Here is a 23,853-nt window from a genome sequence, read left to right on the forward strand (position 1 = left end):
TTGAGAGGTCAGAGGGATGTAATGAGAGGTCAGTGTTGGAGGAGTGAGTGGAGGGATGTAAGGTAGGGAATGAGAGGTCAATGTGGTAGGAGTGAGTGGAGGGATGTAAGGTAGGGAATGAGAGGTCAGTGTGGGAGGAATGAGTGGCGGTATGTAAGGTAGGGAATGAGAGGTCAGTGTGGGAGGAGTGAGTGGAGGGATGTAAGGTAGGGAATGAGAGGTCAGTGTGGGAGGAGTGAGTGGAGGGATGTAAGGTAGGGAATGAGAGGTCAGTGTGGGAGGAGTGAGTGGAGGGATATAAGGTAGGGAATGAGAGGTCAGTGTGGGAGGAGTGACTGGAGGGATGTAAGGGGAGAGAGAGGAAGGACAGGAGGCAGTGCGGGATGTAAGGAGAGAGAAAGGAAGGACAGGAGGCAGTAGGGGATGTAAGGGGAGAGAGAGGAAGGACAGGAGGCAGTATGGGATGTAAGGGGAGAGAGAGGAAGGACAGGAGGCAGTATGGGATGTAAGGGGAGAGAGAGGAAGGACAGGAGGCGGTAGGGGATGTAAGGGGAGAGAGAGGAAGGACAGGAGGCAGTACGGGATGTAAGGTGAGAGAGAGGAAGGACAGGAGGCAGTGCGGGATGTAAGGGGAGAGAGAGGAAGGACAGGAGGCAGTAGGGGATGTAAGGGGAGAGAGAGGAAGGACACTGAGTGGAGGGATGTAAGGGGTGCGATAGGAAGGACACTGAGTGGAGGGATGTAAGGGGAGAGAGAGGAAGGACACTGAGTGGAGGGATGTAAGGGGAGAGAGGAAGGACAGGAGGCAGTATGGGATGTAAGGGGAGAGAGAGGAAGGACAGGAGGCAGTATGGGATGTAAGGGGAGAGAGAGGAAGGACAGGAGGCAGAATGGGATGTAAGGGGAGAGAGAGGAAGGACAGGAGGCAGAAAGGGATGTAAGGGGAGAGAGAGGAAGGACAGGAGGCAGTACGGGATGTAAGGGGAGAGAGAGGAAGGACAGGAGGCTGAACGGGATGTAAGGGGAGAGAGAGGAAGGACAGGTGGAAGTACGGGATGTAAGGGGAAACAGAGGAAGGACAGGAGGAAGTAGGGGATGTAATGGGAGAGAGAGGAAGGACAGGAGGCAGAACGGGATGTAAGGGGAGAGAGAGAAAGGACAGGAGTCAGAACGGGATGTAAGGGGAGAGAGAGAAAGGACAGGAGTCAGAACGGGATGTAAGGGGAGAGAGAGGAAGGACAGCAGGAAGTACGGGATGTAACGGGAAAGAGAGGAAGGAGAGGAGGCGGTAGGGGATGTAAGAGTAGAGAGAGGAAGGACAGGAGGCAGTAGTGGATGTAAGGGGAGAGAGAGGAAGGACAGGAGGCGGTAGGGGATGTAAGGGGAGAGAGAGGAAGGACAGGAGGCAGAACGGAATGTAAGGGGAGAGAGAGGAAGGACAGGTGGCAGTAGCGGATGTAAGGGGAGAGAGAGGAAGGACAGGAGGCAGTACGGGATGTAAGGGGAGAGAGAGGAAGGACAGGTGGCAGTAGGGGATGTAAGGGGAGAGAGAGGAAGGACAGGAGGCAGTACGGAATGTAAGGGGAGAGAGAGGAAGGACAGGAGGCAGTATGGGGAGTAAGGGGAGAGAGAGGAAGGACAGGAGGCGGTAGGGGATGTAAGGGGAGAGAGAGGAAGGACAAGAGGCAGTAGTGGATGTAAGGGTGGAGAGAGGAAGGACAGTAGGCAGTAGGGGGTGTAAGGGGAGAGAAGAGAAGGACAGGAGGCAGAACGGGATGTAAGGGGAGAGAGAGGAAGGACAGGAGGCAGAACGGGATGAAAGGGGAAAGAGAGGAATGACAAGAGGCAGTATGGGGTGTAAGGGGAGAGAGAGGAAGGACAGGAGGCGGTAGGGGATGTAAGGGGAGAGAGAGGTAGGACAGGAGGCAGTAGGGGATATAAGGGGAGAGAGAGGAAGGACAGGAGGCAGAACGGGATGTAAGGGGAGAGAGAGGAAGGACAGGAGGCAGAACGGGATGTAAGGGGAGAGAGAAGAAGGACAGGAGGCAGTAGGGGGTGTAAGGGGAGAGAGAGGAAGGACAGGAGGCAGAACGGGATGTAAGGGGAGAGAGAGGAAAGACAGGAGGCAGAACGGGATGTAAGGGGAGAGAGAGGAAGGACAGGAGGCAGTGCGGGATGTAAGGAGAGAGAGAGGAAGGACAGGAGGCAGTAGGGGATGTAAGGGGAGAGAGAGGAAGGACAGGAGGCAGTATGGGATGTAAGGTGAGAGAGAGGAAGGACAGGAGGCGGTAGGGGATGTAAGGGGAGAGAGAGGAAGGACAGGAGGCAGTACGGGATGTAAGGTGAGAGAGAGGAAGGACAAGATGCAGTGCGGGATGTAAGGGGAGAGAGAGGAAGGACAGGAGGCAGTAGGGGATGTAAGGGGAGAGAGAGGAAGGACACTGAGTGGAGGGATGTAAGGGGTGCGATAGGAAGGACACTGAGTGGAGGGATGTAAGGGGAGAGAGAGGAAGGACACTGGGTGGAGGGATGTAAGGGGAGAGAGGAAGGACAGGAGGCAGTATGGGATGTAAGGGGAGAGAGAGGAAGGACAGGAGGCAGTATGGGATGTAAGGGGAGAGAGAGGAAGGACAGGAGGCAGAATGGGATGTAAGGGGAGAGAGAGGAAGGACAGGAGGCAGAAAGGGATGTAAGGGGAGAGAGAGGAAGGACAGGAGGCAGTACGGGATGTAAGGGGAGAGAGAGGAAGGACACTGAGTGGAGGGATGTAAGGGGAGAGAGAGGAAGGACAGGAGGCAGTACGGGATGTAAGGGGAGAGAGAGGAAGGTAAGGAGGCAGTACGGGATGTAAGGTGAGAGTGAGGAAGGACAGGAGGCAGTACGGGATGTAAGGGGAGAGAGAGGAAGGACAGGAGGCAGTAGGGGATGTAAGGGGAGAGAGAGGAAGGACAGGAGGCAGTACAGGATGTAAGGGGAGAGAGAGGAAGGACAGGAGGCAGTAGGGGATGTAAGGGGAGAGAGAGGAAGGACAGGAGGCGGTAGGGGATGTAAGGGGAGAGAGAGGAAGGACAGGAGGCAGTACGGGATGTAAGGGGAGAGAGAGGAAGGACAGGAGGAAGTACGGGTTGGAAGGGGAAAGAGAGGAAGGACAGGAGGCGGTAGGGGATGTAAGGGGAGAGAGAGGATGGACAGGAGGCAGTAGTGGATGTAAGGGGAGAGTGAGGAAGGACAGGAGGCGGTAGGGTATGTAAGGGGAGAGAGAGGAAGGACAGGAGGCAGTATGGGGTGTAAGGGGAGAGAGAGGAAGGACAGGAGGCAGTATGGGGTGTAAAGGGAGAGAGAGGAAGGACAGGAGGCAGTAGGGGATGTAAGGGGAGAGAGAGGAAGGACAGGAGGCGGTAGGGGATGTAAGGGGAGAGAGAGGAAGGACAGGAGGCAGAATGGGATGTAAGGGGAGAGAGAGGAAGGACAGGAGGCAGTATGGGGTGTAAGGGGAGAGAGAGGAAGGACAGGAGGCAGTATGGGATGTAAGGGGAGAGAGAGGAAGGACACTGAGTGGAGGGATGTAAGGTGAGAGGTCAGAGGGATGTAATGAGAGGTCAGTGTGGGAGGAGTGAGTGGAGGCATGTAAGGTAGGGAATGAGAGGTCAATGTGGGAGGAGTGAGTGGAGGGATGTAAGGTAGGGAATGAGAGGTCAGTGTGGGAGGAGTGAGTGGAGGGATGTAAGGTAGGGAATGAGAGGTCAGTGTGGGAGGAGTGAGTGGAGGGATGTAAGGTAGGGAATGAGAGGTCAGTGTGGGAGGAGTGAGTGGAGGGATGTAAGGGGAGAGAGAGGAAGGACAGGAGGCAGTGCGGGATGTAAGGAGAGAGAGAGGAAGGACAGGAGGCAGTAGGGGATGTAAGGGGAGAGAGAGGAAGGACAGGAGGCAGTATGGGATGTAAGGGGAGAGAGAGGAAGGACAGGAGGCATTACGGGATGTAAGGTGAGAGAGAGAAAGGACAGCAGGCAGTGCGGGATGTAAGGGGAGAGAGAGGAAGGACAGGAGGCAGTAGGGGATGTAAGGGGAGAGAGAGGAAGGACACTGAGTGGAGGGATGTAAGGGGAGAGAGGAAGGACAGGAGGCAGTATGGGATGTAAGGGGAGAGAGAGGAAGGACAGGAGGCAGTATGGGATGTAAGGGGAGAGAGAGGAAGGACAGGAGGCAGAATGGGATGTAAGGGGAGAGAGAGGAAGGACAGGAGGCAGAAAGGGATGTAAGGGGAGAGAGAGGAAGGACAGGAGGCAGTACGGGATGTAAGGGGAGAGAGGAAGTACACTGAGTGGAGGGATGTAAGGGGAGAGAGAGGAAGGACAGGAGGTAGTACGGGATGTAAGGGGAGAGAGAGTAAGGTAAGGAGGCAGTTCGGGATGTAAGGTGAGAGAGAGGAAGGACAGGAGGCAGTACGGGATGTAAGGGGAGAGAGAGGAAGGACAGGAGGCAGTAGGGGATGTAAGGGGAGAGAGAGGAAGGACAGGAGGCAGTACGGGATGTAAGGGGAGAGAGAGGAAGGACAGGAGGAAGTACGGGTTGGAAGGGGAAAGAGAGGAAGGACAGGAGGCGGTAGGGGATGTAAGGGGAGAGAGAGGATGGACAGGAGGCAGTAGTGGATGTAAGGGGAGAGTGAGGAAGGACAAGAGGCGGTAGGGTATGTAAGGGGAGAGAGAGGAAGGACAGGAGGCAGTATGGGGTGTAAGGGGAGAGAGAGGAAGGACAGGAGGCAGTATGGGGTGTAAAGGGAGAGAGAGGAAGGACAGGAGGCAGTAGGGGATGTAAGGGGAGAGAGAGGAAGGACAGGAGGCGGTAGGGGATGTAAGGGGAGAGAGAGGAAGGACAGGAGGCAGAATGGGATGTAAGGGGAGAGAGAGGAAGGACAGGAGGCAGTATGGGGTGTAAGGGGAGAGAGAGGAAGGACAGGAGGCAGTATGGGATGTAAGGGGAGAGAGAGGAAGGACACTGAGTGGAGGGATGTAAGGTGAGAGGTCAGAGGGATGTAAAGAGAGGTCAGTGTGGGAGGAGTGAGTGGAGGCATGTAAGGTAGGGAATGAGAGGTCAATGTGGGAGGAGTGAGTGGAGGGATGTAAGGTAGGGAATGAGAGGTCAGTGTGGGAGGAGTGAGTGGAGGGATGTAAGGTAGGGAATGAGAGGTCAGTGTGGGAGGAGTGAGTGGAGGGATGTAAGGTAGGGAATGAGAGGTCAGTGTGGGAGGAGTGAGTGGAGGGATGTAAGGGGAGAGAGAGGAAGGACAGGAGGCAGTGCGGGATGTAAGGAGAGAGAGAGGAAGGACAGGAGGCAGTAGGGGATGTAAGGGGAGAGAGAGGAAGGACAGGAGGCATTATGGGATGTAAGGGGAGAGAGAGGAAGGACAGGAGGCAGTACGGGATGTAAGGTGAGAGAGAGAAATGACAGCAGGCAGTGCGGGATGTAAGGGGAGAGAGAGGAAGGACAGGAGGCAGTAGGGGATGTAAGGGGAGAGAGAGGAAGGACACTGAGTGGAGGGATGTAAGGGGAGAGAGGAAGGACAGGAGGCAGTATGGGATGTAAGGGGAGAGAGAGGAAGGACAGGAGGCAGTATGGGATGTAAGGGGAGAGAGAGGAAGGACAGGAGGCAGAATGGGATGTAAGGGGAGAGAGAGGAAGGACAGGAGGCAGAAAGGGATGTAAGGGGAGAGAGAGGAAGGACAGGAGGCAGTACGGGATGTAAGGGGAGAGAGGAAGTACACTGAGTGGAGGGATGTAAGGGGAGAGAGAGGAAGGACAGGAGGCAGTTCGGGATGTAAGGTGAGAGAGAGGAAGGACAGGAGGCAGTACGGGATGTAAGGGGAGAGAGAGGAAGGACAGGAGGCAGTAGGGGATGTAAGGGGAGAGAGAGGAAGGACAGGAGGCAGTACGGGATGTAAGGGGAGAGAGAGGAAGGACAGGAGGCAGTAGGGGATGTAAGGGGAGAGAGAGGAAGGACAGGAGGCGGTAGGGGATGTAAGGGGAGAGAGAGGAAGGATAGGAGGCAGTACGGGATGTAAGGGGAGAGAGAGGAAGGACAGGAGGAAGTACGGGTTGGAAGGGGAAAGAGAGGAAGGACAGGAGGCGGTAGGGGATGTAAGGGGAGAGAGAGGAAGGACAGGAGGCAGTATGGGATGTAAGGGGAGAGAGAGGAAGGACAGGAGGCAGTATGGGATGTAAGGGGAGAGAGAGGAAGGACAGGAGGCGGAAGGGGAAGTAAGGGGAGAAAGAGGAAGGACAGAAGGCAGTATGGGATGTAAGGTGAGAGAGAGGAAGGACAGGAGGCAGTGCGGGATGTAAGGGGAGAGAGAGGAAGGACAGGAGGCAGTAGGGGATGTAAGGGGAGAGAGAGGAAGGACACTGAGTGGAGGGATGTAAGGGGTGCGATAGGAAGGACACTGAGTGGAGGGATGTAAGGGGAGAGAGAGGAAGGACACTGGGTGGAGGGATGTAAGGGGAGAGGGAGGAAGGACAGGAGGCAGTACGGGATGTAAGGGGAGAGAGAGGAAGGTAAGGAGGCAGTACGGAATGTAAGGTGAGAGTGAGGAAGGACAGGAGGCAGTACGGGATGTAAGGGGAGAGAGAGGAAGGACAGGAGGCAGTAGGGGATGTAAGGGGAGAGAGAGGAAGGACAGGAGGCAGTACGGGATGTAAGGGGAGAGAGAGGAAGGACAGGAGGCAGTAGGGGATGTAAGGGGAGAGAGAGGAAGGACAGGAGGCAGTACGGGATGTAAGGGGAGAAAGAGGAAGGACAGGAGGAAGTACGGGTTGGAAGGGGAAAGAGAGGAAGGACAGGAGGCGGTAGGGGATGTAAGGGGAGAGAGAGGATGGACAGGAGGCAGTAGTGGATGTAAGGGGAGAGTGAGGAAGGACAGGAGGCGGTAGGGTATGTAAGGGGAGAGAGAGGAAGGACAGGAGGCAGTATGGGGTGTAAGGGGAGAGAGAGGAAGGACAGGAGGCAGTATGGGGTGTAAAGGGAGAGAGAGAGGAAGGACAGGAGGCAGTAGGGGATGTAAGGGGAGAGAGAGGAAGGACAGGAGGCGGTAGGGGATGTAAGGGGAGAGAGAGGAAGGACAGGAGGCAGAATGGGATGTAAGGGGAGAGAGAGGAAGGACAGGAGGCAGTATGGGGTGTAAGGGGAGAGAGAGGAAGGACAGGAGGCAGTATGGGATGTAAGGGGAGAGAGAGGAAGGACACTGAGTGGAGGGATGTAAGGTGAGAGTTCAGAGGGATGTAATGAGAGGTCAGTGTGGGAGGAGTGAGTGGAGGGATGTAAGGTAGGGAATGAGAGGTCAGTGTGGGAGGAATGAGTGGAGGTATGTAAGGTAGGGAATGAGAGGTCAGTGTGGGAGGAGTGAGTGGAGGGATGTAAGGTAGGGAATGAGAGGTCAATGTGGGAGGAGTGAGTGGAGGGATGTAAGGTAGGGAATGAGAGGTCAGTGTGGGAGGAATGAGTGGAGGTATGTAAGGTAGGGAATGAGAGGTCAGTGTGGGAGGAGTGAGTGGAGGGATGTAAGGTAGGGAATGAGAGGTCAGTGTGGGAGGAGTGAGCAGAGGGATGTAAGGTAGGGAATGGGAGGTCAGTGTGGGAGGAGTGAGTGGAGGGATGTAAGGTAGGGAAGGAGAGGTCAGTGTGGGAGGAGAGAGTGGAGGGATGTAAGGGGAGAGAGAGGAAGGACAGGAGGCAGTGCGGGATGTAAGGAGAGTGAGAGGAAGGACAGGAGGCAGTAGGGGATGTAAGGGGAGAGAGAGGAAGGACAGGAGGCATTACGGGATGTAAGGTGAGAGAGAGGAAGGACAGGAGGCAGTGCGGGATGTAAGGGAAGAGAGAGGAAGGACACTGAGTGGAGGGATGTAAGGGGAGAGAGGAAGGACAGGAGGCAGTATGGGATGTAAGGGGAGAGAGAGGAAGGACAGGAGGCAGTATGGGATGTAAGGGGAGAGAGAGGAAGGACAGGAGGCAGAATGGGATGTAAGGGGAGAGAGAGGAAGGACAGGAGGCAGAAAGGGAAGTAAGGGGAGAGAGAGGAAGGACAGGAGGCAGTACGGGATGTAAGGGGAGAGAGAGGAAGGACACTGAGTGGAGGGATGTAAGGGGAGAGAGAGGAAGGACAGGAGGCAGTACGGGATGTAAGGGGAGAGAGAGGAAGGTAAGGAGGCAGTTCGGGATGTAAGGTGAGAGAGAGGAAGGACAGGAGGCAGTACGGGATGTAAGGGGAGAGAGAGGAAGGACAGGAGGCAGTAGGGGATGTAAGGGGAGAGAGAGGAAGGACAGGAGGCAGTACGGGATGTAAGGGGAGAGAGAGGAAGGACAGGAGGGAGTAGGGGATGTAAGGGGAGAGAGAGGAAGGACAGGAGGCGGTAGGGGATGTAAGGGGAGAGAGAGGAAGGACAGGAGGAAGGACGGGTTGGAAGGGGAAAGAGAGGAAGGACAGGAGGCGGTAGGGGATGTAAGGGGAGAGAGAGGACGGACAGGAGGCAGTAGTGGATGTAAGGGGAGAGTGAGGAAGGACAGGAGGCGGTAGGGTATGTAAGGGGAGAGAGAGGAAGGACAGGAGGCAGTATGGGGTGTAAGGGGAGAGAGAGGAAGGACAGGAGGCAGTACGGGATGTAAGGGGAGAGAGAAGAAGGACAGGAGGCAGTAGGGGATGTAAGGGGAGAGAGAGGAAGGACAGGAGGCAGTACGGGATGTAAGGGGAGAGAGAGGAAGGACAGGAGGCAGTAGGGGATGTAAGGGGAGAGAGAGGAAGGACAGGAGGCGGTAGGGGAAGTAAGGGGAGAGAGAGGAAGGACAGGAGGCAGTACGGGATGTAAGGGGAGAGAGAGGAAGGACAGGAGGAAGTACGGGTTGGAAGGGGAAAGAGAGGAAGGACAGGAGGCGGTAGGGGATGTAAGGGGAGAGAGAGGAAGGACAGGAGGCAGTATGGGATGTAAGGGGAGAGAGAGGAAGGACAGGAGGCAGTATGGGATGTAAGGGGAGAGAGAGGAAGGACAGGAGGCGGTAGGGGATGTAAGGGGAGAGAGAGGAAGGACAGGAGGCAGTACGGGATGTAAGGTGAGAGAGAGGAAGGACAGGAGGCGGTAGGGGAAGTAAGGGGAGAGAGAGGAAGGACAGGAGGCAGTACGGGATGTAAGGGGAGAGAGAGGAAGGACAGGAGGAAGTACGGGTTGGAAGGGGAAAGAGAGGAAGGACAGGAGGCGGTAGGGGATGTAAGGGGAGAGAGAGGAAGGACAGGAGGCAGTATGGGATGTAAGGGGAGAGAGAGGAAGGACAGGAGGCAGTATGGGATGTAAGGGGAGAGAGAGGAAGGACAGGAGGCGGTAGGGGATGTAAGGGGAGAGAGAGGAAGGACAGGAGGCAGTATGGGATGTAAGGGGAGAGAGAGGAAGGACAGGAGGCGGTAGGGGATGTAAGGGGAGAGAGAGGAAGGACAGGAGGCAGTACGGGATGTAAGGTGAGAGAGAGGAAGGACAGGAGGCAGTACGGGATGTAAGGGGAGAGAGAGGAAGGACACTGAGTGGAGGGAAGTAAGGGGAGAGGGAGGAAGGACAGGAGGCAGAACGGGATGAAAGGGGAGAGAGAGGAAGGTAAGGAGGCAGTACGGAATGTAAGGTGAGAATGAGGAAGGACAGGAGGCAGTACGGGATGTAAGGGGAGAGAGAGGAAGGACAGGAGGCAGTAGGGGATGTAAGGGGAGAGAGAGGAAGGACAGGAGGCAGTACGGGATGTAAGGGGAGAGAGAGGAAGGACAGGAGGCGGTAGGGGATGTAAGGGGAGAGAGAGGAAGGACAGGAGGCAGTACGGGATGTAAGGGGAGAAACAGGAAGGACAGGAGGAAGTACGGGTTGGAAGGGGAAAGAGAGGAAGGACAGGAGGCGGTAGGGGATGTAAGGGGAGAGAGAGGATGGACAAGAGGCAGTAGTGGATGTAAGGGGAGAGTGAGGAAGGACAGGAGGCAGAACGGGATGTAAGGGGAGAGAGAGGAAGGACAGGAGGAAGTACGGGATGTAAAGGGAAAGAGAGGAAGGACACTAAGTGGAGGGATGTAAGGGGAGAGAGAGGAAGGACAGGAGGCAGTAGTGGATGTAAGGGGAGAGAGAGGAAGGACAGGAGGCAGTAGTGGATGTAAGGGGAGAGAGAGGAAGGACAGGAGGCAGTATGGGGTGTAAGGGGAGAGAGAGGAAGGACAGGAGGCAGTAGGGGATGTAAGGGGAGAGAGAGGAAGGACAGGAGGCAGTAGGGAATGTAAGGGGAGAGAGAGGAAGGACAGGAGGCAGTAGGGGATGTAAGGGGAGAGAGAGGAAGGACAGGAGGCAGTAGTGAATGTAATGGGAGAGAGAGGAAGGACAGGAGGCAGTAGGGGATGTAAGGGGAGAGAGAGGAAGGACAGGAGGCAGAACGGGATGTAAGGGGAGAGAGAGGAAGGACAGCAGGCAGTAGGGTATGTAAGGGGAGAGAGAGGAAGGACAGGAGGCAGTAGGGGATGTAAGGGGAGAGAGAGGAAGGAGAGGAGGCAGTATGGGGTGTAAGGGGAGAGAGAGGAAGGACAGGAGGCAGTACGGGATGTAAGGGGAGAGAGAGGAAGGACAGGAGGCAGTAGGGGATGTAAGGGGAGAGAGAGGAAGGAGAGGAGGCAGTATGGGGTGTAAGGGGAGAGAGAGGAAGGACAGGAGGCAGTACGAGATGTAAGGGGGGAGAGAGGAAGGACAGGAGGCAGTATGGGATGTAAGGGGAGAGAGAGGAAGGACACTGAGTGGAGGGATGTAAGGGGAGTGAGAGGAAGGACAGGAGGCAGTATGGGATGTAAGGGGAGATAGAGGAAGGACAGGGGGCAGTATGGAGTGTAAGGGGAGAGAGAGGAAGGACAGGAGGCAGTAGGGGATGTAAGGGGAGAGAGGAAGGACAGGAGGCGGTAGGGGAAGTAAGGGGAGAAAGAGGAAGAACAGGAGGCGGTAGGGGATGTAAGGGGAGAGAGAGGAAGGACAGGAGGCGGCAGCGGATGTAAGGGGAGAGAGAGGAAGGACAGGAGGCTGTAGGGGATAGAGAGGAAGGACAGGAGGCGGTACGGGATGTAAGGGGAGAGAGAGGAAGGACAGGAGGCAGTAGGGGATGTAAGGGGAGAGAGAGGAAGGACAGGAGGCAGTAGGGGATGTAAGGGGAGAGAGAGGAAGGACAGGAGGCGATAGGGGAAGTAAGGGGGGAGAGAGAGGAAGGACAGGAGGCAGTACGGGATGTAAGGGGAGAGAGAGGAAGGACAGGAGGCGGAAGGGGAAGTAAGGGGAGAGACAGGAAGGACAGGAGGCGGTAGAGGATGTAAGGGGAGAGAGAGGAAGGACAGGAGGAAGTAGGGGATGTAAAGGGAGAGAGAGGAAGGACAGGAGGCAGTAGGGGATGTAAGGGGAGAGAGAGGAAGGTCAGGAGGCAGTAGGGGATGTAAGGGGAGAGAGAGGAAGGACAGGAGGCAGTAGGGGATGTAAGGGGAGAGAAGGGAAGGACAGGAGGCAGTAGGGGATGTAAACGGAGAGAGGGGAAGGACAGGAGGCAGTAGGGGATGTAAGGTGAGAGAGAGGAAGGACAGGAGGCAGTATGGGAAGTAAGGGGAGAGAGAGGAAGGACACTGAGTGGAGAGATGTAAGGGGAGAGAGAGGAAGTAAAGGAGGCAGTAGGGGATGTAAGGAGAGAGAGAGGAAGGACAGGAGGCAGTAGGGGATGTAACGGGAGAGCGCAGAGGGACAGGAGGCAGTAGGGGGTGTAAGGGGAGAGAGAGGAAGGACAGGAGGCAGTAGGGGATGTAAGGGGAGAGAGAGGAAGGACAGGAGGCAGTAGGGGATGTAAGGGGAGAGAGAGGAAGGACAGGAGGCGGTAGGGGAAGAAAGGGGGGAGAGAGAGGAAGGACAGGAGGCAGTACTGGATGTAAGGGAGAGAGAGGAAGGACAGAAGGCAGAAGGGGAAGTAAGGGGAGAGACAGGAAGGACTTGAGGCGGTAGGGGATGTAAGGGGAGAGAGAGGAAGGACAGGAGGAAGTAGGGGATGTAAAGGGAGAGAGAGGAAGGACAGGAGGCAACAGGGGATGTAAGGGGAGAGAGAGGAAGGTCAGGAGGCAGTAGGGGATGTAAGGGGAGAGAGAGGAAGGACAGGAGGCAGTAGGGGATGTAAGGGGAGAGAGAGGAAGGACAGGAGGCAGTAGGGGATGTAAGGGGAGAGAGAGGAAGGACAGGAGGCAGTAGGGGATGTATAGGGAGAGAGAGGAAGGACAGGAGGCAGTAGGGGATGTATAGGGAGAGAAGGGAAGGACAGGAGGCAGTAGGGGATGTAAACGGAGAGAGGGGAAGGAGAGGAGGCAGTAGGGGATGTAAGGGGAGAGAGAGGAAGGACAGGAGGCAGTATGGGATGTAATGGGAGAGGAAGTAAAGGAGGCAGTAGGGGATGTAAGGGGAGAGAGAGGAAGGACAGGAGGCGGTAGGGGATGTAAGGGGAGAGCGCAGAGGGACAGGAGGCAGTAGGGGGTGTAAGGGGAGAGAGAGGAAGGACAGGAGGCAGTAGGGGATGTAAGGGGAGAGAGAGGAAGGACAGGAGGCAGTACGGGATGTAAGGGGAGAGAGAGGAAGGACAGGAGGCTGAACGGGATGTAAGGGGAGAGAGAGGAAGGACAGGAGGCAGTAGTGGATGTAAGGGGAGAGAGAGGAAGGACAGGAGGCAGAACGGGATGTAAGGGGAGAGAGAGGAAGGACAGGAGGCAGTAGGGGATGTAAGGGGAGAGAGAGGAAGGACAGGAGGCAGAACGGAATGTAAGGGGAGAGAGAGGAAGGACAGGTGGCAGTAGGGGATGTAAGGGGAGAGAGAGGAAGGACAGGAGGCAGTACGGGATGTAAGGGGAGAGAGAGGAAGGACAGGTGGCAGTAGGGGATGTAAGGGGAGAGAGAGGAAGGACAGGAGGCAGTACGGAATGTAAGGGGAGAGAGAGGAAGGACAGGAGGCAGTATGGGGAGTAAGGGGAGAGAGAGGAAGGACAGGAGGCGGTAGGGGATGTAAGGGGAGAGAGAGGAAGGACAAGAGGCAGTAGTGGATGTAAGGGTGGAGAGAGGAAGGACAGTAGGCAGTAGGGGGTGTAAGGGGAGAGAAGAGAAGGACAGGAGGCAGTAGTGGATGTAAGGGGAGAGAGAGGAAGGACAGGAAGCAGTAGGGGATGTAAGGGGAGAGAGAGGAAGGACAGGAGGCAGTAGGGGATGTAAGGGGAGAGAGAGGAAGGACAGGAGGCAGTAGGGGATGTAAGGGGAGAGAGAGGAAGGACAGGAGGCAGTAGGGGATGTAAGGGGAGAGAGAGGAAGGACAGGAGGCAGTAGGGGAAGTAAGGGGAGAGAGAGGAAGGGCAGGAGGCAGTAGGGGATGTAAGGGGAGAGAGAGGAAGGACAGGAGGCAGTAGGGGATGTAAGGGGAGAGAGAGGAAGGACAGGAGGCAGTAGGGGAAGTAAGGGGAGAGAGAGGAAGGACAGGAGGCAGTAGGGGATGTAAGGGGAGAGAGAGGAAGGACAGGAGGCAGTAGGGGATGTAAGGGGAGAGAGAGGAAGGACAGGAGGCAGTAGGGGATGTAAGGGGAGAGAGAGGAAGGACAGGAGGCAGTAGGGAATGTAAGGGGAGAGAGAGGAAGGACAGGAGGCAGTAGGGGATGTAAGGGGAGAGAGAGGAAGGACAGGAGGCAGTAGGGAATGTAAGGGGAGAGAGAGGAAGGACAGGAGGCAGTAGGGGATGTAAGGGGAGAGAGAGGAAGGACAGGAGGCAGTAGGGAATGTAAGAGGAGAGAGAGGAAGGACAGGAGGCAGTAGGGGATGTTACGGGAGAGAGAGGAAGGACAGGAGGCAGAACGGGATGTAAGGGGAGAGAGAGGAAGGACAGCAGGCAGTAGGGTATGTAAGGGGAGAGAGAGGAAGGACAGGAGGGGGTAGGGGATGTAAGCGGGGAGAGAGAGGAAGGACAGGAGGCAGTAGGGGATGTAAGGGGAGAGAGAGGAAGGACAGGAGGCAGTAGGGGATGTAAGGGGAGAGAGGAAGGACAGTAGGCGGTACTGGATGTAAGGGGAGAGAGAGGAAGGACAGGTGACAAAACGGGATGTAAGGGGAGAGAGAGGAAGGACACCGAGTGAAGGGATGTAAGGGGAGAGAGAGGAAGGACAGGAGGCAGTATGGGATGTAATGGGAGAGAGAGGAAGGACACTGAGTGGAGGGATGTAAGGTGAGAGGTCAGAGGGATGTAATGAGAGGTCAGTGTGGGAGGAGTGAGTGGAGGGATGTAAGGTAGGGAATGAGAGGTCAGTGTGGGAGGAGTGAGTGGAGGGATGTAAGGTAGGGAATGAGAGGTCAGTGTGGGAGGAGTGAGTGGAGGGATGTAAGGGGAGAGAGAGGAAGGACAGGAGGCAGTAGGGGATGTAAGGGGAGAGAGAGGAAGGACAGGAGGCAGTAGGGGATGTAAGGGGAGAGAGAGGAAGGACAGGAGGCAGTAGGGGATGTAAGGGGAGAGAGAGGAAGGACAGGAGGCAGTACGGGATGTAAGGGGAGAGAGAGGAAGGACAGGAGGCAGTAGGAGATGTAAGGGGTGAGAGAGGAAGGACAGGAGGCAAAACGGGATGTAAGGGGAGAGAGAGGAAGGACACTGAGTGAAGGGATGTAAGGGGAGAGAGAGGAAGGACAGGAGGCAGTAGGGGATGTAAGGGGAGAGAGGAAGGACAGTAGGCGGTAGGGGATGTAAGGGGTGAGAGAGGAAGGACAGGAGGCAAAACGGGATGTAAGGGGAGAGAGAGGAAGGACACTGAGTGAAGGGATGTAAGGGGAGAGAGAGGAAGGACAGGAGGCAGTAGGGGATGTAAGGGGAGAGAGGAAGGACAGTAGGCGGTAGGGGATGTAAGGGGAGAGAGAGGAAGGACAGGAGGCAGTAGGAGATGTAAGGGGTGAGAGAGGAAGGACAGGAGGCAAAACGGGATGTAAGGGGAGAGAGAGGAAGGACACTGAGTGAAGGGATGTAAGGGGAGAGAGAGGAAGGACAGGAGGCAGTATGGGATGTAAGGGGAGAGAGAGGAAGGACACTGAGTGGAGGGATGTAAGGTGAGAGGTCAGAGGGATGTAATGAGAGGTCAGTGTGGGAGGAGTGAGTGGAGGGATGTAAGGTAGGGAATGAGAGGTCAGTGTGGGAGGAGTGAGTGGAGGGATGTAAGGTAGGGAATGAGAGGTCAGTGTGGGAGGAGTGAGTGGAGGGATGTAAGGGGAGAGAGAGGAAGGACAGGAGGCAGTGCGGGATGTAAGGAGAGAGAGAGGAAGGACAGGAGGCGGTAGGGGATGTAAGGGGAGAGAGAGGAAGGACAGGAGGCAGTATGGGATGTAAGGGGAGAGAGAGGAAGGACAGGAGGCAGTAGGGGATGAAAGGGGAGAGAGAGGAAGGACAGGAGGCAGTACGGGATGTAAGGGGAGAGAGAGGAAGGACAGGAGGCAGAACGGGATGTAAGGGGAGAGAGAGGAAGGACAGGAGGAAGTACGGGATGTAAAGGGAAAGAGAGGAAGGACACTGAGTGGAGGGATGTAAGGGGAGAGAGAGGAAGGACAGGAGGAAGTAGTAGATGTAAGGGGAGAGAGAGGAAGGACAGGAGGCAATATGGGGTGTAAGGGGAGAGAGAGGAAGGACAGGAGGCAGTAGGGGATGTAAGGGGAGAGAGAGGAAGGACAGGAGGCAGTAGGGAATGTAAGGGGAGAGAGAGGAAGGACAGGAGGCAGTAGGGGATGTAAGGGGAGAGAGAGGAAGGACAGGAGGCAGTAGGGGATGTAAGGGGAGAGAGAGGAAGGACAGGAGGCAGAACGGGATGTAAGGGGAGAGAGAGGAAGGAGAGGAGGCAGTATGGGGTGTAAGGGGAGAGAGAGGAAGGACAGGAGGCAGTACGGGATGTAAGGGGGAGAGAGAGGAAGGACAGGAGGCAGTAGGGGATGTAAGGGGAGAGAGAGGAAGGAGAGGAGGCAGTATGGGGTGTAAGGGGAGAGAGAGGAAGGACAGGAGGCAGTATGGGATGTAAGGGGAGAGAGAGGAAGGACAGGAGGCAGTATGGGATGTAAGGGGAGAGAGAGGAAGGACACTGAGTGGAGGGATGTAAGGGGAGTGAGAGGAAGGACAGGAGGCAGTACGGGATGTAAGGGGAGATAGAGGAAGGACAGGAGGCAGTATGGAGTGTAAGGGGAGAGAGAGGAAGGACAGGAGGCAGTAGGGGATGTAAGGGGAGAGAGGAAGGACAGGAGGCGGTAGGGGAAGTAAGGGGAGAAATAGGAAGGACAGGAGGCGGTAGGGGATGTAAGGGGAGAGAGAGGAAGGACAGGAGGCGGTAGGGGATGTAAGGGGAGAGAGAGGAAGGACAGGAGGCAGTACGGGATGTAAGGGGAGAGAGAGGAAGGACAGGAGGCAGTACGGGATGTAAGGGGAGAAAGAGTAAGGACAGGAGGCAGTAGGGGATGTAAGGGGAGAGAGAGGAAGGACAGGAGGCAGAACGGGATGTAAGGGGAGAGAGAGGAAGGACAGCAGGCAGTAGGGTATGTAAGGGGAGAGAGAGGAAGGATAGGAGGCAGTAGGGGATGTAAGGGGAGAGAGAGGAAGGAGAGGAGGCAGTTTGGGGTGTAAGGGGAGAGAGAGGAAGGACAGGAGGCAGTACGGGATGTAAGGGGAGAGAGAGGAAGGACAGGAGGCAGTATGGGATGTAAGGGGAGAGAGAGGAAGGACACTGTGGAGGGATGTAAGGGGAGTGAGAGGAAGGACAGGAGGCAGTACGGGATGTAAGGGGAGATAGAGGAAGGACAGGAGGCAGTATGGAGTGTAAGGGGAGAGAGAGGAAGGACAGGAGGCAGTAGGGGATGTAAGGGGAGAGAGGAAGGACAGGAGGCGGTAGGGGAAGTAAGGGGAGAAATAGGAAGGACAGGAGGCGGTAGGGGATGTAAGGGGAGAGAGAGGAAGGACAGGAGGCGGTAGGGGATGTAAGGGGAGAGAGAGGAAGGACAGGAGGCAGTACGGGATGTAAGGGGAGAGAGAGGAAGGACAGGAGGCAGTACGGGATGTAAGGGGAGAGAGAGGAAGGACAGGAGGCAGTATGGGATGTAAGGGGAGAGAGAGGAAGGACACTGAGTGGAGGGATGTAAGGGGAGTGAGAGGAAGGACAGGAGGCAGTACGGGATGTAAGGGGAGATAGAGGAAGGACAGGAGGCAGTAGGGGATGTAAGGGGAGAGAGAGGAAGGACAGGAGGCGATAGGGGAAGTAAGGGGGGAGAGAGAGGAAGGACAGGAGGCAGGACGGGATGTAAGGGGAGAGAGAGGAAGGACAGGAGGCGGAAGGGGAAGTAAGGGGAGAGACAGGAAGGACAGGAGGCGGTAGAGGATGTAAGGGGAGAGAGAGGAAGGACAGGAGGAAGTAGGGGATGTAAAGGGAGACAGAGGAAGGACAGGAGGCAGTAGGGGATGTAAGGGGAGAGAGAGGAAGGTCAGGAGGCAGTAGGGGATGTAAGGGGAGAGAGAGGAAGGACAGGAGGCAGTAGGGGATGTAAGGGGAGAGAGAGGAAGGGCAGGAGGCAGTAGGGGATGTAAGGGGAGAGAGAGGAAGGACAGGAGGCAGTAGGGGATGTATAGGGAGAGAGAGGAAGGACAGGAGGCAGTAGGGGATGTATAGGGAGAGAAGGGAAGGACAGGAGGCAGTAGGGGATGTAAACGGAGAGAAGGGAAGGACAGGAGGCAGTAGGGGATGTAAGGTGAGAGAGAGGAAGGACAGGAGGCAGTATGGGAAGTAAGGGGAGAGAGAGGAAGGACACTGAGTGGAGAGATGTAAGGGGAGAGAGAGGAAGTAAAGGAGGCAGTAGGGGATGTAAGGGGAGAGAGAGGAAGGACAGGAGGCAGTAGGGGATGTAAAGGGAGAGCGCAGAGGGACAGGAGGCAGTAGGGGGTGTAAGGGGAGAGAGAGGAAGGACAGGAGGTAGTAGGGGATGTAAGGGGAGAGAGAGGAAGGACAGGAGGCGGTGGGGGATGTAAGGGGAGAGAGAGGAAGGACAGGAGGCAGTAGGGGATGTAAGGGGAGAGAGAGGAAGGACAGGAGGCGGTAGGGGAAGAAAGGGGGGAGAGAGAGGAAGGACAGGAGGCAGTACGGGATGTAAGGGGAGAGAGAGGAAGGACAGAAGGCAGTAGGGGGTGTAAGGGGAGAGAGAGGAAGGATAGGAGGCAGTAGGGGATGTAAGGGGAGAGAGAGGAAGGACATGAGGCGGTGGGGGATGTAAGGGGAGAGAGAGGAAGGACAGGAGGCAGTAGGGGATGTAAGGGGAGAGAGAGGAAGGTCACGAGGCAGTACGGGATGTAAGGGGAGAGAGAGGAAGGACAGGAGGCAGTAGGGGATGTAAGGGGAGAGACAGGAAGGACAGGAGGCAGTATGGGGTGTAAGGGGAGAGAGAGGAAGGACAGGAGGCAGTACGGGATGTAAGGGGAGAGAGAGGAAGGACAGGAGGCAGTACGGGATGTAAGGGGAGAGAGAGGAAGGACAGGAGGCAGTAGTGGATGTAAGGGGAGAGAGAGAAAGAACAGGAGGCGGTAGGGGATGTAAGGGGAGAGAGAGGAAGGACAGGAGGCAGTAGGGGATGTATAGGGAGAGAAGGGAAGGACAGGAGGCAGTAGGGGATGTAAACGGAGAGAAGGGAAGGACAGGAGGCAGTAGGGGATGTAAGGTGAGAGAGAGGAAGGACAGGAGGCAGTATGGGAAGTAAGGGGAGAGAGAGGAAGGACACTGAGTGGAGAGATGTAAGGGGAGAGAGAGGAAGTAAAGGAGGCAGTAGGGGATGTAAGGGGAGAGAGAGGAAGGACAGGAGGCAGTAGGGGATGTAACGGGAGAGCGCAGAGGGACAGGAGGCAGTAGGGGGTGTAAGGGGAGAGAGAGGAAGGACAGGAGGTAGTAGGGGATGTAAGGGGAGAGAGAGGAAGGACAGGAGGCGGTGGGGGATGTAAGGGGAGAGAGAGGAAGGACAGGAGGCAGTAGGGGATGTAAGGGGAGAGAGAGGAAGGACAGGAGGCAGTAGGGGAAGAAAGGGGGGAGAGAGAGGAAGGACAGGAGGCAGTACGGGATGTAAGGGGAGAGAGAGGAAGGACAGAAGGCAGTAGGGGGTGTAAGGGGAGAGAGAGGAAGGACAGGAGGCAGTAGGGGATGTAAGGGGAGAGAGAGGAAGGACATGAGGCGGTGGGGGATGTAAGGGGAGAGAGAGGAAGGACAGGAGGCAGTAGGGGATGTAAGGGGAGAGAGAGGAAGGTCAGGAGGCAGTACGGGATGTAAGGGGAGAGAGAGGAAGGACAGGAGGCAGTAGGGGATGTAAGGGGAGAGACAGGAAGGACAGGAGGCAGTATGGGGTGTAAGGGGAGAGAGAGGAAGGACAGGAGGCAGTACGGGATGTAAGGGGAGAGAGAGGAAGGACAGGAGGCAGTACGGGATGTAAGGGGAGAGAGAGGAAGGACAGGAGGCAGTAGTGGATGTAAGGGGAGAGAGAGAAAGAACAGGAGGCGGTAGGGGATGTAAGGGGAGAGAGAGGAAGGACAGGAGGCAGTAGGGGATGTAAGGGGAGAGAGAGGAAGGACAGGAGGTGGTAGGGGATGTAAGGGGAGAGAGAGGAAGGACAGGAGGCAGTAGGGGATGTAAGGGGAGAGAGAGGAAGGACAGGAGGCGGTAGGGGATGTAAGGGGAGAGAGAGGAAGGACAGGAGGCAGTATGGTATGTAAGGGGAGAGAGAGGAAGGACAGGAGGCAATAGGGGATGTAAGGGGAGAGAGAGGAAGGACAGGAGGCAGTAGGGGATGTAAGGGGAGAGAGAGGAAGGACAGGAGGCAGTAGGGGATGTAAGGGGAGAGAGAGGAAGGACAGGAGGCAGTAGGGGATGTAAGGGGAGAGAGAGGAAGGACAGGAGGCAGTAGGGGATGTAAGGGGAGAGAGAGGAAGGACAGGAGGAAGTACGGGATGTAATGGGAGAGAGAGGAAGGACAGGAGGCAGTAGGGGATGTAAGGGGAGAGAGAGGAAGGACAGGAGGCAGTATGGGATGTAAAGGGAGAGAGAGGAAGGACACTGAGTGAAGGGATGTAAGGTGAGAGGTCAGAGGGATGTAATGAGAGGTCAGTGTGGGAGGAGTGAGTGGAGGGATGTAAGGTAGGGAATGAGAGGTCAGTGTGGGAGGAGTGAGTGGAGGGATGTAAGGTAGGGAATGAGAGGTCAGTGTGTGAGGAGTGAGTGGAGGGATGTACGGTAGGGAATGAGAGGTCAGTGTGGGAGGAGTGAGTGGAGGGATGTAAGGTAGGGAATGAGAGGTCAGTGTGGGAGGAGTGAGGGGAGGGATGTAAGGGGAGAGAGAGGAATGACTGGAGGCAGTACGGGATGTAAGGGGAGAGAGAGCAAGGACAGGAGGCAGTTCGGGATGTATGGGGAGAGAGAGGAAGGACAGGAGGCAGTACGGGATGTAAGGGGAGAGAGAGGAAGGACACTGAGTGGAGGGATGTAAGGTAGGGAATGAGAGGTCAGTGTGGGAGGAGTGAGTGGAGGGATGTAAGGGGAGAGAGAGGAAGGACAGGAGGCAGTACGGGATGTAAGGGGAGAGAGAGGAAGGACACTGAGTGGAGGGATGTAAGGGGAGAGAGAGGAAGGACAGGAGGCAGTACGGGATGTAAGGGGAGAGAGAGGAAGGACACTGAGTGGAGGGATGTAAGGGGAGAGAGAGGAAGGACACTGAGTGGAGGGATGTAAGGGGAGAGAGAGGAAGGACAGGAGGCAGTACGGGATGTAAGAGGAGAGAGAGGAAGGTCAGGAGGCAGTACGGGATGTAAGGGGAGAGAGAGGAAGGACAGGAGGCAGTACGGGATGTAAGGGGAGAGAGGAAGGACACTGAGTGGAGGGATGTAAGGGGAGAGAGAGGAAGGACACTGAGTGGAGGGATGTAAGGGGAGAGAGAGGAAGGACACTGAGTGGAGGGATGTAAGGTAGGGAATGAGAGGTCAGTGTGGGAGGAGTGAGTGGAGGGATGTAAGGATGTACAGATGAGGCTGTATATACATACATAATTTTGGGATATCTGTGACATATGATGGGAGAGTCACTCACCCACTGCCAGGCCGGGATCACTGTTCATAGTTTGTACAATCTCCATTCCCTGCAATGGAGATAAACATTGAAACTATGATACATAAAGCAATCATAATGTATGTAACATATGTATACTTTATACATAAATGATTTGTTACAGTATACAGTCAGGTGCATAAATATTGGGACAGTGACAGAATTGTCATATTTTGGCCTCTAGTCACCACCACAATGGCTTTGAAATGAAACAAACAAGATGTGCTTTACCTGCAGACTTTCAGTGTAGGAATTACAACGGTTTCTATATGTGCCTCCCACTTTTTAAGGGGCCCAAAGTAATGGGACAAACTAAACAATCCTAAATCTAACTTTCACTTTTTAATACTTTGTTGCAAATCCTTTGCAGGCAATTACAGCCTGAAGTCTGGAACGCATAGACATCACCAGACGCTGGGTTTCATCCCTGGTGATGCTCTGCCAGGCCTCTACTGCAAATGTCTTCAGTTCCTGCTTGTTCTTGGGGCATTTTCCCTTCAGTTTTGTCTCCATCAAGTGAAATGCATGCTCAATCAGATTCAGGTCAGGGGATTGACTTGGCCATTGCATAACATTCCACTTTTTAGCCTTAAAAAACTCTTTGGTTGCTTTTGCAGTTTGCTTCGGGTCACTGTCCATCTGCACTGTGAAGCGCCGTCCAATGAGTTCTGAAGCATTTGACTGAATATGAGCATATAATATTGTCCCAAACACTTCAGAATTCATTCTGCTGCTTTTGTCAGCAGTCACATCATCAATAAATACAAGGGAACCAGTTCCATTGGTAGCCATACATACCCACGCCATGACATTACCACCACCATGCTTCACTGATGAGGTGGTATGTTTTGGATCATGAGCAGTTCCTTTCCTTCTCCATACTCTTCTCTTCCCATCACTCTGGTACAAGTTGATTTTTGTCTCATCTGTCCATAGGATGTTGTTCCAGAACTGTAATGGCTTTTTTAGATGTTGTTTGGCAAACTCTAATCTAGTCTTCCTGTTTTTGTGGCTCACCAATGGTTTACATCTTGTGGTGAACCCTCTATATTCACCCTTGTGAAGTCTTCTCTTGATTGTTGACTTTGACACATATACACCTACCTCCTGGAGAGTGTTCTTGATTTGGCCAACTGTTGTGAAGGGGTTTTTCTTCACCAGGGAAATAATTCTTCTGTCATCCACCACAGTTGTTTTCCGTGGTCTTCCGGGTCTTTTGGTGTTGCTGAGCTCTCCGGTGCGTTCTTTCTTTTTGAGAATGTTCCAAACAGTTGATTTGGCCACACCTAATGTTTTTGCTATCTCTCTGATGGGTTTGTTTTGATTTTTCAGCCTAATGATGGCTTGCTTCACTGATAGTGACAGCTCTTTGGATCTCATATTGAGAGTCGACAGCAACTGATTCCAATGCAAATGTCACACCTAGAATCAACTCCAGACCTTTTACCTGCTTAATTGATAATGAAATAACGAGGGAATAGTCCACACCTCTCCATGAAATAGCTTTTAAGGTGATAGTCCCATTACTTTGGGCCCCTTAAAAAGTGGGAGGCACATATAGAAACGGTTGTAATTCCTACACCGTTCACCTGATTTGGATGTAATTACCCTCAAATTAAATCTGAAAGTCTGCAGGTAAAGCACATCTTGATTGTTTCATTTCAAAGCCATTCTGGTGGTGAATAGAGGCCAAAATATGAAAATTATGTCAATATCCCAATATTTATGCACCTGACTGTAGTAGTAGCGTCAGGTGATGTAGCAGTATCGGAGGAAGTAGTAGCGTCAGGGGATGTAGCAGTACCGGGGGAAGTAGTAGCGTCAGGGGATGTAGCAGTACCGGGGGAAGTAGTAGCGTCAGGGGATGTAGCAGTACCGGGGGAAGTAGTAGTATCGTCAGGGGAGGTAGCAGTATCAGGGGAAGTAGTAGTAGCGACAGGGGAGGTAGCAGTACCGGGAGAAGTTGTAGCGTCAGGGGATGTAGCAGTACCGGGGGAAGTAGTAGTATCGTCAGGGGATGTAGCAGTACTGGTGGAAGTAGTAGTAGTGTCAGGGGAGGTAGCAGTACCGGGGGAAGTTGTAGCGTCAGGGGATGTAGCAGTACCGGGGGAAGTAGTAGCGTCAGGGGATGTAGCAGTACCGGGGGAAGTAGTAGCGTCAGGGGATGTAGCAGTAACGGGGGAAGTTATAGCGTCATGGGATGTAGCAGTACCGGGGGAAGTAGTGGTATCATCAGGGGAGGTAGCAGTATCGGGGGAAGTAGTAGCGTCAGGGGAGGTACCAGTACCGGGGGAAGTAGTAGTGTCAAGGGACGTAGCAGTACCCGGGGAAGTTGTAGCGTCAAGGGATGTAGCAGTACCGGGGGAAATACTAGCATCAGGGGATGTAGCAGTACCGGGGGAAGTAGTAGCGTCGGGGGATGTAGCAGTAACGGGGGAAGGAGTAGCGTCGGGGGATGTAGCAGTAACGTGGGAAGTAGTATCGTCAGGAGATGTAGCAATAATGGGGGAAGTAGTAGTAGCGTCAGGGGATGTAGCAGTACCGGGGGAAGTAGTAGTAGCGTCAGGGGATGTAGTAGTATCGGGGGAAGTAGTAGCGTCAGGGGATGTAGCAGTAAAGGGAGAAGTAGTAGTATCATCAGAGGATGTAGCAGTACCGGTGGAAGTAG

The 23,853-nt window shown here is 54.9% G+C and overlaps 1 protein-coding gene across 3 annotated transcripts in view; it reads right to left on the reverse strand.

Annotated features, from left to right (window-relative positions):
- The window catches only part of THBS3 (thrombospondin 3), an 809,978-nt gene that overhangs the window by 426,041 nt on the left and 360,084 nt on the right, over positions 1–23,853 (reverse strand). For all 3 annotated transcript variants that reach the window (XM_088448476.1, XM_088448475.1, XM_088448477.1), the window contains one exon: positions 21,168–21,216. In XM_088448476.1, the coding sequence (XP_088304602.1) occupies positions 21,168–21,216 (49 nt within the window). The remainder of the gene's footprint in view (positions 1–21,167; positions 21,217–23,853) is intronic.

The sequence above is a fragment of the Taudactylus pleione genome, unplaced genomic scaffold (genome assembly GCF_031769625.1).
Source record: "Taudactylus pleione unplaced genomic scaffold, aTauple2 ptg000455l, whole genome shotgun sequence".
Taxonomy (NCBI): Eukaryota; Metazoa; Chordata; class Amphibia; order Anura; family Myobatrachidae; genus Taudactylus; species Taudactylus pleione.